Source organism: Pezoporus occidentalis, unplaced genomic scaffold (genome assembly GCF_034315485.1).
Source record: "Pezoporus occidentalis ecotype Australia unplaced genomic scaffold, CSIRO_AGI_Poc_V1 ctg14, whole genome shotgun sequence".
In the NCBI taxonomy this organism is placed as follows: Eukaryota; Metazoa; Chordata; class Aves; order Psittaciformes; family Psittacidae; genus Pezoporus; species Pezoporus occidentalis.
Genome location: NW_026913209.1, coordinates 1,578,932 through 1,595,159, shown reverse-complemented (window position 1 = coordinate 1,595,159; position 16,228 = coordinate 1,578,932). Strand labels below are relative to the sequence as shown.

At 43.4% G+C, this 16,228-nt stretch overlaps 2 protein-coding genes across 6 annotated transcripts in view; one reads left to right on the top strand and one right to left on the bottom strand.

Annotated features, from left to right (window-relative positions):
• Positions 1-12,900, bottom strand: part of ZNF277 (zinc finger protein 277) — a 53,092-nt gene extending 40,192 nt beyond the window's left edge. The window contains exon 1 of the mRNA XM_062609566.1: positions 12,843-12,900. Coding sequence (XP_062465550.1) covers positions 12,843-12,885 — 43 coding nt within the window. The 5' untranslated portion in view covers positions 12,886-12,900. The remainder of the gene's footprint in view (positions 1-12,842) is intronic.
• Positions 12,901-13,030: 130 nt separating this feature from the next.
• The window catches only part of DOCK4 (dedicator of cytokinesis 4), a 243,807-nt gene continuing 240,609 nt past the window's right edge, over positions 13,031-16,228 (top strand). For 3 of the 5 annotated variants that reach the window (XM_062609562.1, XM_062609560.1, XM_062609559.1), the window contains exon 1: positions 13,035-13,293. In XM_062609562.1, the coding sequence (XP_062465546.1) occupies positions 13,257-13,293 (37 nt within the window). In that variant the 5' untranslated portion in view covers positions 13,035-13,256. Of the gene's footprint in view, positions 13,294-16,228 lie in introns of all 5 variants that reach the window. The other 2 variants (XM_062609563.1, XM_062609561.1) reach the window with 2 other exon arrangements.

The following is a 16,228-nucleotide window of genomic DNA, read 5'->3' as shown; positions in this document are numbered from 1 at the left end:
TCCTCATGAGTGTGACAGGGGAATCAGACACCAAGCTCAGTTTAATTCCTTAAGCAATTTTCCATAAAACTTAATTCTTAATTACTTCCACCCCTCCCTCTGCTCCCTGCCCACTACCCAACCCCCCTGCAGTACACACATTGCACACAGGAGTTACATCACCAGCCATCTCCCTCTCAACTTTCTCCCCATAAGAACACTTGTTTACCTTTGTCACACAGTCTCCCCAAAGCTTTTCCTTTCCTGAATTTTAGCTCTGGATGCAGTTTTTCTTGCAACTGCTGTGGTTAGTTCTACAAACATTTACTTGTACAAACACTTCATACTTACATGAAAAATCTTATTTAGTTCAGAGAGCTATTCGACTTCTTATTCACCCCAATGTATTTTCAAGATGAGAACTGTAGATCATGAATACAAGGAGGCTGTCTTAAAGAACATCTATAAAGAACTGCACTGGTCTACACTTTCCTTTTTTAATAGAAAAGCAATAAAGCAAATCAAGATGACTCTGAAGGGGTACTCACTGGTTTTCCCTGACGTTTTGTCTGTACTTAATGTTTAATTTTAAAAACTGAAATTTATGAGTCACTTAGGCTTGTATGAATTATTATACGGATCTCCAGATAATAGGGCACTTCAATAAAAAAGATATTTTTAAAGTAAACAATACTGACCTTTTCTTGTTTAGTGGGGTAAGACGACATGATAGACATGGAGAGCTGAGATCCACATTATGTACTAAAAACAGGGACTAAAGGAGCAGTGATTAAAACTTACACTGTTATCTGGAAAGATCAACAAGGTAATTATGTCGCCTGAAACTCAGAATGTTTAGACACAAAGAAGAGGTAGAAAATACCCAACACAATAAGTTGAAACGGAAGGACAAAAGTGATTACCTTGGTTCTTTCTTTGTACTTATCACCCAAATCTAGTAAAAAAATAGTACCTTTTTCCTGTTTGCCTTGCTATTTAATACAAAGGCATATCAAAGGCATCATAATAATGCAGAAACAACCAACTGAGGTATAAAGACTGAGTTTCTGCTATTTTCAGATGAAAACGAAATTCCTCCCTAACCCAAAAAAAAAAAAAAAAAAGTAGTATAAATTCGTGCCAAGCTGGTAAGACTGACATGCAAAAACGTTTACACATACGCACTGGAAGATGCCACAAGTAAAGACGTGTACGTGAATTCAGTACCTGCCTATGTTGTTACCACTGCCACTGTTCTGCTGGCTCCTCTGCAAACATTAGTAAGCTGGAAATAGGCACATCTTAGCTCCATTTACTGTGACCTTAGCTCTTCCACAAAGAATGGATCTTAACTATGTGTTTAATAAGGATAGAATACTTTTCGTTACAATATATCTTTGCGGTGCCTTTAACAACTACTGTACTAAGCCTAGCAACTTTTATGCCGGCATTACAGTTAATTAGTTTACTTCTTGTTAGCATTATTTAGCAGAGATCAATAATTCTTTATTACAAGGATTTTTCTTACCTTTTCTCTCCTCACCTGTCCTTTTCCTCTAATAGGATTCAATTTCCAAGCACGTTTATCCTCTTGATGTTAAAAGGATTGCCTAGTCGTTTTTTTTAAATGATTGCTTTACATTCTGTAGCTAAAGGAAAGGCTGTGTGATTTGCCTTTAAAACCTTAAAGGCCTGCTTTAGCCATTCTTAAGAGACACCTCCATGTCATTATGATAGGAATTTTTACCATGTTCCTGACTAAAATGTTGTATCCCAGGGTTTATAACTCTTTTCCACTGGTAAACTCTCCTTGAAAAAGGCAACCATTTGAGAAAAACAACTAAAAATAGCAGACATTGTAATTTTAAATGTCACCTTTTTTTTTTTCCAGACTTGTATAAATTATAACTAACCTCAGAGTGCATCCTGATGTATTTTGGTTTTATACTGAAAGAACAGGTATTCTGACCAAGCTTCCTGATACTCAGAAAGCCTCCAAGACTGAATTGTTTAACTGAATTTTATACTTAATGAAGAATCGGCAGAAGGAAGAGGCCCTGTGGTGTCAGCAGCTCTGTGGTCTGTTGCTGCTTTCTCAGTGAACTGGTGCTTTTCCAGATGGAGAGTAGCAAAATAAGTTGTTTCTACTTTCAGAATCAAACCTCCATAAACTGGTATTCAAACTAGAAAAACAATGGCTGAAAAGGAAAGTTCATTTTAGCGTGCAGTGATGTGGATCAACTTAGTTCAGCCTAATTGATATCTTAGTTCAGGAAAACAAAGCATTGACTATATTTCAAATAATCCACTATTTATAGTATTTATAAATAGATTTTTGAAAATTAGTTTCAGAGGAAAGCATTTTCAAGTCAGAGCTTAAACACTAACGCCTTAAGAGATCAAAGGCACATCTCACAGCAGGCTTTTTCTATGAGCATATTCTGACTTTGTACCAGAGCTTAAAATAAATATTTTTGTGATACTGGACTTAATTTCTCTTGTCCTTCAAACTTCATTAAACATATAACACAAATCTTGACTTTCTAAATATAATATTCATTTACTAACTGATACTGCTAACGTAGCTCATGGACATGGATGGTAAAATAATTGAAGTTAACTTCCTCAAGAAACAGAATTAGAATGTTAGAATTAGTAGTACAGGTTGTTTATGTTTTTCAAGCAACATTTTGCTAACTGTATAAATACATGCAGACTCCTGAACATTAAATTAGTACAGTAACAACACAGGCTGCATGTTTTCATCCTATATAAGACAAAATCAAATTAAAACCTCAAGCAGGATGTTTTCTGTTACATACCAGTCTTCAGAGAAAAAGCTCTGTCTCATTTATTCATGCATTACTGAGTCATAATAAAATTCAGTGCTGGCACACTGGTCAAGATAAATGATAGAAAAATGCTGCAATGACAGCACTATCACTTATTACTACATGCATTTGTTTCACTGCCATTCCTGTTTTCATATTCTGAGTCTTGTGTACTCCCACTGTAGAACTGCCAGGGCCAACTTGGGACACACGCCACATATGGACTTGGGCAGTGGTCCTGCATCTCAGGATGCTGTGTCATGCTTCCCTGTGCTACCCACCAGCCCTGTCCCTCTTCTTGCATCTCAGCACATCTCTGACCCACACAGGAGTCCTGCCACCACCGATCATCCTCCAGCTGCTTTGCACATTGGCTGGGTTCAGAGAGCAGTTTTGGTGCATGAGAACCAGATTCTTCCAGAGTTCAGATACTTACAAAACACATCCAAACCCTTAGGAGAGACATCTGAGTCTAAAACAAGGGGCACTGCTTCAGACAGCTTTGAAACACCTGCACATTCAGGCTGTTTGGTGTGGGAAGACTGACTACATGTAATCCAAAGCAAAAATGCCAAACCACATACTATACAGTTGCAGGGACTGTGGCACCAATTGTCTTTACCTACTGTGCCTTACTACATATTCATATGGACAGAGGCATGCCAGAGCATACCAGCCTGTGAAGTTGAAACAGATGGCATATTCAGTTATAAAGCTTCTATACCAGAGGGATAAAAAGGATGGTTTTAATCTGCTGCCACTACAAAGTGCAAGAAGCAGAAGTAGCTACTCCTTGGGGGTGGAGCTACAGATGACAAATGGGAGGATGACATCTCAATGAGCAGGAACCAAATAGAAGCAGCTGGGTCATTTCACACTGGTCACTGTCTGTCAGTCATAAAAATCAGAGAAAAATATACACAATTGGAAAAAAAAACATCTGAAATAGTGAAAACACAAGTCAAAAAAAAAAAAAATAAAGAGGAAAGTTGAAGAAACCCAGTTGAAATATATCACTAAGAACAGACAGGTCTGTCTGGGAGTTTTGGACCACTGAAGCCACTGACGAAAGAAACATCTACAACAATTTCTCATTTATAGGTGTACTATAACAAGAATTAGGACAGAGTAGCAAACAAACAGTGAATATGGAATTACCAGCTGGGAAACCAGGCCTTGATATCAATGATCAGACATCAGACTTGCAACTGTATTATTCCCTATAGTGCCAACATATTAAAAGTTGACACTTAGTATTGTACACTGATGATCTAAAATCCTTTATAATCAGAGAACAAACTCAAGCGAAACACAACAGCCTTTTCATTTACTTCATAATTACAACTTGACTGCTGTAAAATGTAGCATCTTTTGAAAAATCAATAAGGACTCCAGCTGAGCACTCCTGGTTCCATACCATAACCAAAGTTTCAAACACGGTACTATTTCTGTACGAAATAATTTGAGCACTTCACATTTGTACATCAAAAAATGTTATTGCTTGTACTACAGGGCACAAATCTACTGCTCTTTGAAGTGGGGCTGGAACAGAGCAGCTCCCTAACATAAACCTGTACTGCATAAAGAGCCACACACATTACATTTGTACCCTTCTGTTATATCTGGCATATTCTTACTGAGGAAAACTGCTTGTGCACCCCCAACTTACCTAAGCCTACTGCTTAGCAGTTTGGCTTCATTTAAAAATTTGCACATAATATCACAAGCTAAGCAGTAGTTTCAGTTTTGATATATGGCTTTAATGGTACTGACCAATTCATCATTTAATTCAACAATTATCAGGTCACTGGACCTTATTTTTTCTGGGTGACTGAAGACAACTACTGTGCAAAGAACCTGCACGCACACATATGCATGCTCCTGACTCCAGTGGAACACCAGTCAGGATGATGTGCCCAGCGTTTCACAAGCACAAGTTTTGTGGTTTAAAGTTGCACAAACCTTACCCCATTTCTTCTCTCCCAGGTCTTCAATGCCATGGTCTTTCCTACATTGTGCGGGGCTTTTATTAATGCAATATTTAAAGCCATTCTGAAAGCTGCATAGAAAGACATTCAAACGCTTTCAGGCTTTTCTCCTGGCTTCAGCCCACTGGGAGCTCATGGATAAGGATGTGAAGCAGAAGCCTCAGGGAGAGTCTGGGAGCAGTTGTAGTTTTAGGACGCAGATGCTCACACAAGGATGAAGAGTTCTAGCAGAATTTGCAAGATAGGACATGATGGAAAGAAGCCCACAGGGCTGGGAAGGGTTATGAAAGCTGTTTGGACAGACACGAATTTCACCTATACTGAAGTTAAAATACTTAACACTTTTAATTTCATTGTATTTCAGCCCTTTTTCCCCTTTCCCTGTTCACTTTTATTATAACAAGACCCTGTCTTAAACCCTGCATCCCTTCAAGTCTCAAAGGGAGAAGCCTGTCATCTATTTATAGGACACGCACACCTTGTGGCAGGCATCACCGGCAACAAGGATTTACAACTTCCACAAAACCAGTACTCCCCTGTAAAAAGAAAATGAAACAGTGAACAAGGTGTTTCAATAGGTGTAACAAACTATCCTGGCGTCTGTGTTACACTTTGAACATTTAAAACACTAGCAATACCTCCCTAGTCCACACCTCTACCTCTAAACAAAGCATGTCTACATCTATTATTTATTCAGGTAATTCTTACCCGCTTCGAATAAGATTCAGGCATTTCTTAATACTGAGACAGTTTAAAGGTCTTCATCAATCTGTGGACTGATGAGCCACCAACCACTGTTGCTCTACCACAGGTAACAGAAGGCCTGAGCAGAGATTTCAAACAACTTAAAGGCTTTAACATGCAAACAAGTTATCATGTTTAAGCTGTGTACATGCTCACCAGGGCATCTGAAGCAGCTTACTTCTCAAAGAGCTCGAGATAGTATATAGAACAGCTGACGCTTGATGGTTTGTTCATGTATCAAAGCCTTTACCTGCTACTGAGTGGGAGAGAATTGGCTTAGATTACTGGAATTAAGATTCCTGGAATTAAATACAGCTGTATGTCCACTAGCAGGCAGTTAAAGACATTAGATCTAACAAGGATAAAGGCCATCCATCTTTGCTTTTATAAGCTACCAAAGTTTTCTAAATTCAGAGAAAACTAAATAACAAGCCTTTATTATTAAAAAAAACCAAAAGTAATAATAATAATAAAGTAAGAGCCTTTACTTTTATTATCTTGGAGAATATAATATATCCTACACGTTGTGCTAACAGGAATTACATACTCATGCCAAGGTGTGGGGATGCCCCTTTGTCTTCAGATCAAATACACTGCACATATGTAACACAATTATTTGTCAGACTATGGCAGGATCGCAGGCAGATCAGATCTATATAACCAAGCAATACAATATATTACTTATTAATCCATAACTACCATGCAGTTACTCAATTTCACTTGCATATTGTATATTCACTTGTATATTCCCCCATTATAATTTTTTAAAGAAATGTGCTATGAAGGCTAAAAGCACTAAAATCTTGGTGTAACAGTTTGTCATGGTTTAAGCCCAGCCAGCAACCCAGAACCACAGAGCTGCTTGCTCACTTCCCCTTCTTCTTCCCCCCAACTCCCAGAGGGATGGGGAGGAGAATAGAAAGAATATAACTCCCACGCATTGAGATAAGAACAGTCCAGTAACTAAGGTATAACGCAAACCACTACTGCTACCACCAATAATAATAATGATAAGGGAAGTAACAAGGGAAGAGAATACAACCGCTCACCACCCACTGACCAATACCCAGCCCGACCCGAGCAGTGATCTAGCCCTTCTGGATTACTGCCCCCAGTTTACATACTGGGACTGACGTGCTGTGGTATGGAATACCTCTTTGGCTAGTTTGGGTCAGGTATCCTGTCTTTGCTTCCTCCAGGCTTCCCCTCCTCCCTGGCAGAGCATGAGACTCACAAAGTCCTTGGTCGGCGTAAATGTTACTGAGCAGCAGCTAAAACCATGGATGTTATCAGCACTGTTCCCAGGCTGAAAATCAAAAAACCAGGACTGCACCAGCTACTAAGGACAAAAATGACTGCTACTGCTAAACCCAGGACACAGTTACATTAAAAGATTTTGTCTTTTCAAACACAGAAACACATAAAAGGTGATTTTACCAATAACTCAGTAATTCCCAGTCCTCCACAAGATCCATATGCTTAATTAGATAACTGCTTAAAGTGACTATGAGATTGTATTTTTAATTAAAAATCGCAACAAATGCTCTTAAAACATTTTAAAATAATACTGTTTTAGGAGACTCATTCTTGTAATCATACTAAAATAATTGTGTCACACTTACAGAATTAATTAGTGAACCTGCCCTCCAGGTGCAATTGCTAGTTGTTTAGTTCACAATGATTAACCTGTGGCAAACCAAGATCCTTTTTAGAGCTTATAATGCCTGCTGGTAGAGGGAATCCGCTCTCTAAAAATCTCTGGTATGGTAGAAGCTCAGATCTTGAAATCCTCCACTGAACACCTACATTTAACCCAACACACAGAACACCAGTTGTACGCTGGATGCTTGGAAATGCACTGTGGGGAGAGAACTAAGGATACAACCATGTGTATGAACATTTGGAACTGGCCAGGGTTTTAAAGAAAGGGTACTGAGTAGGATACCAGCCTCAAACCATCTAACAGAAACTAGCAGATAGAGGTAGGCTGATAGAGGCTGATGTCTGAAGAACTCTGATGAATGAACAAAGAAGTTGCAGCTGTATGCTTGGGGCAATGGCTGCTCTATCACCTTGCTGGGGTTTTCACCTATGGCATCATCAGACAGCCACTCCCTGTTCATAGCCACACACGCTGTGATATATGAAGATGCAGGAGATAACCCACAGCAACCTGCTCACTCAGGGCTCATCTGAATAGGAGGTGTAGTATAAGGGTGCGTGGGGTGGGAGGGCATCTGATTCATTGTTTGGTTAAGGACTATTCAGTATATATATATATATATATATATTAAAAAAGTAACAAGGGAAGTGGTAGATTACACATAAGCAAACATTAATGAGCAGGTGATAACAGAGACAGTAACTCATCTTTGGTCAGTACAGGAACTAATGCCATTAAAGGAACTACTGAGGCACAGCCTTACACAGGTTCAACCTCAACACTGGCACTGATAAGAAAGGGGAAATGTGATTATCACATGTATTATCATATATTTGGGGCTGTTTGTGGAACTGTGTGAAACTTGCTATGGTATATCAGAAGGGGCTTGCGGAATTATATTTATCTTTTGGGAAATTTAGAGGAGGGGCCTCCTGACGATATTATTGCAGTGACAGCTTCCTTCATGTTTGCTGCTACAAGCTATGTTAGAGGGTGTGGTGGTACAGAACACCTGAGATAAAGCTCATGCTGCACCATTGTAGCCCTGCTGAAGAAGCAGTTAAAGGGTTTTCCTGTCAGTGATATGGTGAAAGGGAATGATACACAGGTATTAACGGGTGGAAAAGCATTAAAGAAAGAAAATAATAAAAAAAAAAAAACAAACCACCTCCAACAGAATAAGTATGGAGAGCAGAGGCGAAAACAGGATCCAGAAGCAGTTTGTGGATAGCAGCTCTTGAGAAACATGGCAACAGAACAGGAGAGGTGGGACCAAAGGAAGAGCTGTGGAGAGCAGAGGCTGGTGGTTCTTGAGGGAGAGGGACAGGACAAAGGGAATACCTGAGCTGGGTGAGAGAGAGAGCAGGGGCAGGAGGGGCTGAAGCAATGTTGGGAGTAACTAGCTGAGGAATTATCAGAGCATCAGAGGGAACTTCTAAGAGGCAGATGACAGCTAAAGAACAGAGACAAGAAATGAAAAGCAGGCTCCAAGCACATGAGAGGACAGTGTGAAAAGCTGGAAGAGCCATGAAGAACAGAAGAGAAAAGCCTGATCAAGCCCTTTTTTTTGCTGATTCACAAGCAAACGGGGAAAATCACAAGGAAGTCTATGAAGACAGTTAACTGGAAGCTAAAATGCCCACCAAATCCTCAGGCTGGCAGAGGCTGGAGCTGCAGAGGGGATACCCTGAGGGCACAGTGATGAGACAGCAAGCCCACCTTCTGGCAGCCAAAACCAAACAGGGCAGAAAGGGTGCTAAGATACACAGGAAAATGACTGGGCCTCAGTCTCAGGTTTAGCTAAAATGAGGAACTACCGGGCATGACATGAGGAACAGCTGAACTTAACAGAGTGAGAAGCATAAAAACCTTGCCAAGGGCACAATGACGAAGGGCTGGGTTTCAGGTATTTGGTAGGGGTAGTATGTAAGAGGCAGCTGGGCTTCAAAAAGGCCAGGGAGGGGGGGTGGTATGGTGTTGGGTCCTCTGGGGGAGTGAAATCTTGCAAGACACACAGGACTGAGGTATCACTGACACCGTGTGAGGCTGAGATGGCTCAGGTGAGAGCACTGGAAATACCAGGTTTGGTTATGCATCAGGTAGCAAACATCAAGCTGGAACAGTCAGTGAGTAGGAGATCCTCACCTGGAAAGACTCAGTATCTGACACAGTGGCTGGATAGGGGGCCCAAGGTTCAGGCATGGATGTTAAACAGACTTAGAACCCATGTTGGTATTCAAGTGGCCTGAGAACATGCTTGTGAATCTGAAGAGGATTACATCCCTTGACTTGGACAGAGAAACCTCTCAGGTCTTGAGAGGACATGGGAATGACTTTCAACAACAAGGAAAGAGGAACCCCTGGATCCCAGAGTCCACTGAGTTGAGTGGCTCTCACAACACCCTCAGCAGAGAGAACTTAAGAGCTGGGCTAAAGATGCGATGCTTATAGTATCAGGAACAAAACAACTTTCACTAAAATGTCTTCTAGGTAGCAATGAAAAAAGGTAGACTTACGCAAGACCAGTCAAACTTTAGTTTTCCACAGTAAACTGAATTCCCTTAAAAATGGGACACGAGAGAGATGTGGAAGGAATAAGAACAACATGCTGCGCTCTGGCATGGTACACTCCAGCAGCATGGTATTAAAAAGCATTTGAGCACATAAAGACCCGGAGTAGGAAACCGTAACTGCCAGACTGCAGATGAAACTATGAAAGACACACTTCCAGAAGAAACCTCATTTTAAAACACACTGGCAGATGCTGTAAGAAATGTTGATAAGTAGCATAATTAAACTGAACAAATTGTACTGTGGGCAGTGATACGTTTATTAAAAGCCACTTGGTGAAGGGTGCTGGAGGGAACTAACTAGAAAGTAACACAGTCCTGGACTAGAATACAAAAGCACAGGCTTTCCTGCTTTTTCCTTTCTAATAAATAGAAAACAGCAAGACAGGAAAAAACGCTATGCTATTTTCTGACATCCAGTCTCCAAAGAAGTGACATACCTTCTCAGCGGCACATGCAAGTACAAGATGCTGCCAGAGTGACTACTTTTGTAGAATTGAAACCTCTGAAAGAGTAAAGATTTTGCTCAGAGACAGGGAAATGGTAAATATCAGGGTGAGGTATTTCTTTGCCCCCAGACAATGCGATTTATGGTATAAGATCTGTGTACTCTAAGCAACTGGGTGCTAAATTAATAATTTTGAAAAGGCTATTTCAGCGATTGGGTATTCTTGTCTTTGTTCAAGGGAAGAAGAAGGACAGGCTCCGTGCCTAATACAAACATGCTGAAGTCAGTCACCGTTAACATGACAGACAGCAGCTAAAAGGTGGTGGCACAGTTTCAAGACTCCCAGCCAGCGCGTTGGCAGTCTTGTCTTATGGAGACAGGGATAGCCTGGTACATGGATGTCTACAGGCTGAGGTGGAAGTGAGTTTAGCCTGGCACCTATTATTTTGATTTTCAGTAGTGACTTTTACACATTTTGTCACCCTAGAGACTCTAAAGGATCTGTCAGAGGATGCTGTCCTGGGTTCAGCAGTAGCAGTCATTTTTCGCCTTCTTAGTAGCTGGTGCAGTGCTGTGTTTTTGACTTTCAGCCTGGGAACAGCGCTGATGACACAGATGTTTTTAGTTGCTGCTCAGTAATGTTTACTCTGACCAAGGACTTTGTGAGTCTCATGCTCTGCCAGGGAGGAGGGGAAGCCGGGAGTAAGCAGAGACAGAACACCTGACCTGAACTAGCCAAAGAGGTATTCCATACCACAGCACATCATACCCAGTATATAAACTGGGGAAGTAACCCAGAAGGGCTAGATCACTGCTTGGGTCGGGCTGGGTGGTGAGCGGTTGTATTCTCTTCCCTTGTCACTTCCCTTATCATTATTATTATTGGTGGCAGCAGCAGTGATTTGTGTTATACCTTAGTTAGTGGACTGTTCTTATCTCAATGCGTGGGAGTTATATTCTTTCTATTCTCCTCCCCATCCCTCTGGAGTGGGGTGAGGGAAGGGGGGGAGTGAGAGAGAGACTGCATGGTTCTGATTTACAGCCGGGTTTAAATCACAACAGATGAAAAGTGAGTTTGGGAGCAAAGTTCACCAGTCCTTTCAATGAGTGCTTGAGCTCATTGATAGGAAAACTGCCCAAGCCTCTGAATTCCAATGAAACAAACTTTTTTTAGCACTTGTGCTAGTGTCTGTAATAGAGTGACCTGGAAAACCCTCAGGGTAACCTCAGCATCTCTCATACTCCACAGACCTATATACTGTTTCACACAGACTTGCACAGACTGAAGTGCACGTCCTTTACAACAGCTGAGCGGCACAGCTTTGCTGCTGGGTGTAGTTACACCAGTGTGGAAGCACTCTAGACAGGTCTGCCTTTTTCAGGTAGGAGATGCTCATGTCAAAACACTGCAACACATAACTAAAGTAAATGTATTGCTTTAACTACTAGAATAAAGTGATATTATTTTTATGAACAGAAGCAAGGTAGTACTATAGAAACAACAAAAAGGTCACTTAAAGGATCACTTACTACCAAAGTTTGACAGCTAGAAGGATAAACACAGAGTAAGTGCACTCTAACTCTAGGTTTGAAACTGCTTCTTTGCATATGACTTCTTTCCATTGTGCCCTTCGCACTATCAGTGACTTAAAAAGTCAACATATTTTGACAGTAGAGGCTAAAAGACAACTGAACTGAAAAAACCCAAACCCTCCTCTCTTAAATGTAAAAACATTAAAGTATTTTTATGTTCAGCTGAAACTGAGTCATCCCACAAAATTTCTGGTTACCAGTTCAGAGTAATGACTTGATTGTAGAACACTTTCTTAAAACCAGACTTCCTCATCTTAGAGACAACCTATGCCTGGTGAGGCCTGCATAGCATCATCCTATCACTGTGTTTTCCCACTTCTTTCCATCTCTGTCTTCCCACAGTTGTAACCAGAGCTCCTGCTCGTGCCTCACAACGCCCGTGTTTCTCTCACGAGGATCAGTTCAGCCTGAGGATTTCTTGCAGTCCACCTATGGTGAGCTCGCCCTAAGCTGCTTCTAGAAGGGCACAGACACACAGACCTCTTAACAAGGATGGAAACCTTGCTGCTCTTGCTGCTTACGATGCCCGGCTGTCACCCCCATAGTCCATTTGTGCTCCTCACTGTACACCACTTGCTTTTCTCCATCTTTGTGCATGTGTGTGCCGAGGCATGGATTTCTGTACAAGTCAAAAAGTCACCCAAACTACCATCCAGTGTCCCACTTCCCTCGCACACTGCCGGCACCTGCTCCCTCTTCAGCACGACTTGCCATTGAAATCTGTCCCCACAGCTTCATGCGCCCAGGCTTTGCTAAGAGAAGGAATAGCTCCCGCAGGACCATGAGAACAACTTGTAACGGCCACGTAGGCGGGGACGGGGATGTCCCTGGCTCCCCCCACTCCGACGGGTCATCGGCGGGGCCCGCACCTCATCACGCGGGGCCTGGACGGCTCCCGGCTGTATCACAAGTGTCCACCGCTCCCCACTCCCGGTTCCCCGCCGCGTCGGCCCCGTCCCACCGCCCGAGCCGGGGCCGCAGAGCCACCGGGAGGAGGGGAGCGGGGAGTCCCGGCCACGCACTCACCTCCCCGCCCCAGGGTCCGTCCGGCCCCGCAGCACGCAGCCATACTGCTGCCGCTCCCCCCGCCCCGGCGTGGGACGGCCTCCGGGAGCAGAGCTCCGCCCTGCCCCGCCCGGCAGAAAGCGCGGGGCCAGCCGGGGCTCGTAGTCTCTCCCCGGCCGCTGGCGACGAGGGGCGCGGCCGCGCCGAGGCACTACGTTCTCCGGCGTGCAGCGGGACCGGGCTTATAAGTGGCTGGCGGCGAGCGTGCCTCAGCTAGTTAGTCCGCCAGCCAGCCGGGGCGAACAATGCTTTCGCCGCCGGGGCCGGGCAGCTGCGGCTAAAGCGGCAGCGGAGGCAGCGGGCGCGCTCCCGGCACCGCCGCTCCCAGCGTAGGGGCTTCTGCCGCCGCCGGGCGGGCGGGAGGCTGCCGCAAGCATGTGGATACCCACGGAGCACGAGAAGTACGGCGTGGGTGAGTGCGGGCAGCGAGCGGGGCAGCGCGGGGGACGGCGGTGCCGGCAGGGAGCGCATCCCGCGGAGGAGCGGAGGCAGCGTCCCGCCCGTGCCAGCGGTGTCGGAAGTCCCGGCGGGACGGCAGGGGAGCGGCCCTTTGCCCAGCAGAGCCACAAAGAGCGGCCGCTGCCCGCGGATGGGGCCGGTCCCAGTGCCCCAGCTCTGAGGCGGGCGCTGCGTGGAAAGGCTGGTGTTCCGCGGGGAACAAAGCAGCCTTGGCAGATACTGCTGCCGGCGGGGAACCGGTCACCGTCGGTGGCAGCGGCAGCCGGGGGTGAAGCGGGAGCGGGGCCGCGGTCATTGTTCCCGTGTAGAGGGTTTGTCGCTGCTTCAGTGGAAACAGGACAAAGTGTCGCTTGTGGGAGCCGCGCTTCCTTGCCTATTTGTTGAACTCTGCGGAGCTGTGAAGCTCCAAGCTTTGACTTACGGAGTGGTAGGAGAGAGTCACTGTGGTTTATTTATTATCTGTTTTGACACCGCCGATGAAAATCGTCAGCGCTCGGTGAGCGGCGGTGGCTCGTCCCGGACAATAGCCCTCTCTTAACACAAACGCAGCTGAACTGTTACACAGACCTGCTAGCGTAGTAAGCGGCTTTTTCTGCGTTGACGTCGCATTTGAACGCGGCGTGGTGTCTGTCGCGGAAAAAGCCGGAGGAGCCGGAGCCCTCCTTTGTGTTGGGTGTGTGTGTTGGGGTGTGCGTGTGTCAGCGCCGGAGCCAGCCGCGCTGGAGCAGTGCCGCTCCGTCCCATTTGGAGTTGAGCCCAGGTGTTGCTGTCCCCCGAACGTTAAATTACACAGATCATCAGTGGGATTTATTTTCCTGATTTATTTGCCAGGTCACAGCTGGGTTACGAGATATTGATTAGTCCTGCCACCCTCCTTCCTTTGCTAGGGTGGGCAGAGGCTCAAAAAATCACTCTGAGACTCCCTGGAATGGCATGCTTGGATAGTTACAGCCAAATATTTCACGCTGCAGCCCACCTATCAGTCTATTTGTTGTTTCTTTTCTATGTTTGTTACTATAATTTATTATTATTATTGAGCATAGTATGCTGTTTGACAATTGAAGCATTTTTCTGCCTAATTTATGAGCTAAAAATCACTATGAAGCGTTTTTTTCTAACACTGAAAACAAGCAGCCAAACGCTGTTCCCCTTATGTGACTAACTCCCCCCTGGTCACTAAACAATTAAGTGATATTCCTTAAATAAGATTTTCTATGTTCAGTAAGTCCTCTCGGGTACTTGCACATGGCTCACTGTCCAGCTCTTACTCACTTACTAAGGCTGTTGTCCCTGGAACATCATGCCTGCTAAAGAGATACAGTTGCAATTTCTCAATAGTGAGCTTTGACTCAATCAGAAAATGCAGCTCACTACAAAGATCCTCTTTATTCGTGTAAATATAATATAGTCACAAGAAGATGCTTATTCTTACTTAAATTCATTCCGTGGTTTTCTGTGATTTGGCGTCTAAAAGGCTATTCAAGTTAGTAACAAAAAAAACCCCACTGTTTAATTTGGGTCCTCTGTACCCCTTTCGGTGGGGGTGACAGCTTTATTTTATGACCATTGCAAAAGGTTGAAATACTGACCTAATGTAATCTAATTTTTCACTAGGACTGTACTTTATGCTGTATGCTCCCTAACCTGTATGAGACCTGTCTGCAAAATCTTCACACCCAATTATTGTATAAGCTATTGTGCTCTAGAGCAGTGATAGGGGAGGCAAGGAGAAAGAGTTGTATATTGCTGTATAGCTCTTTAAAATTCATGTAGAATGAATTTCACAGATCAAACTTGCATTTAGCACCACAGACCTGCTTATATATGTATTTTTTTTAATGATGGGATTATTGTGTTTCCAAATAGTTTTATTTTTTAATACTAATGTATTTATCTACCCTGGTAAAATGGGTACATAATAAAACCCCTTTGAGACTCCTGATTAGTTGTACCAAGCATATGTATCCTTTGTATAAAGAGCGCAGGGCTTGCATCAACATCAGACCTCATCTGCATTTTCAATCTGAATTTTGCAGCACATGCTATGTGCTGCACATTTCTACTGTGACATGCCAAAATGGATGAATAACCAGGCAACAGCCACCTGGTTGCACTGAAGGGTTGCTGGTAACCAGGTGGCTGTTGCTCACTTGCACAGCCTGACTGATTCCCTCTTTGAGGAGTGGTTAATATGAATAACAAGCTTCTCTTCAAATTTTTAAACTTCTGCCTGCTAGCCAGTGATGATATTTGATTGCTTTTTTGCTGAGCAGGTTGCTTTACCCTGAGTTCATTTACTACTAGACAGACATACTGCCAGTTCATTTCCTAGTAGGTATGCATCCTACTTGTGATGAAGAACATTATTATGCTTATATGGGACACCCTTTGTACTGCAGTTATGTGTTCTTATTTCTAAGGCTATAGGTTTTGTCAGTTGTATGTTATCCCTCAGCATGCTAAAGGTGAAATACCCATCAGAGTATTTCTGGTTCTGATAAAATTCGCTTAGTCTGGGTTTTGATACATCTATTTCCAGAACAGAAGGTTAAGCTTCTGTATTTCACTTTGAAATACCATATGTTTTGAATCGCACCTTTAGCTGTTGTGCCAAACTAGTGATGGAATTGCATAAGGTGGTCAGTTATATAGAGTGTTTAGCGTAAAGTATGCTGATGTAGGGGTAAGGAAGGTAAGATATTTCTTTTTGCTGTTAATAGTATCTTAATATGGTAGACTTCAAATGGAATTGGCTTACATAAATGCTGTGTGCTTTGCTGTGTGAATTCAGAACCTAACAGAACAACATTGTTTAGAACAATAACCAAACCCTTTGTTCAGATGAGTCATTTAAGACTGCATATCTGTGGATGCTCTGCAGGTGGCAA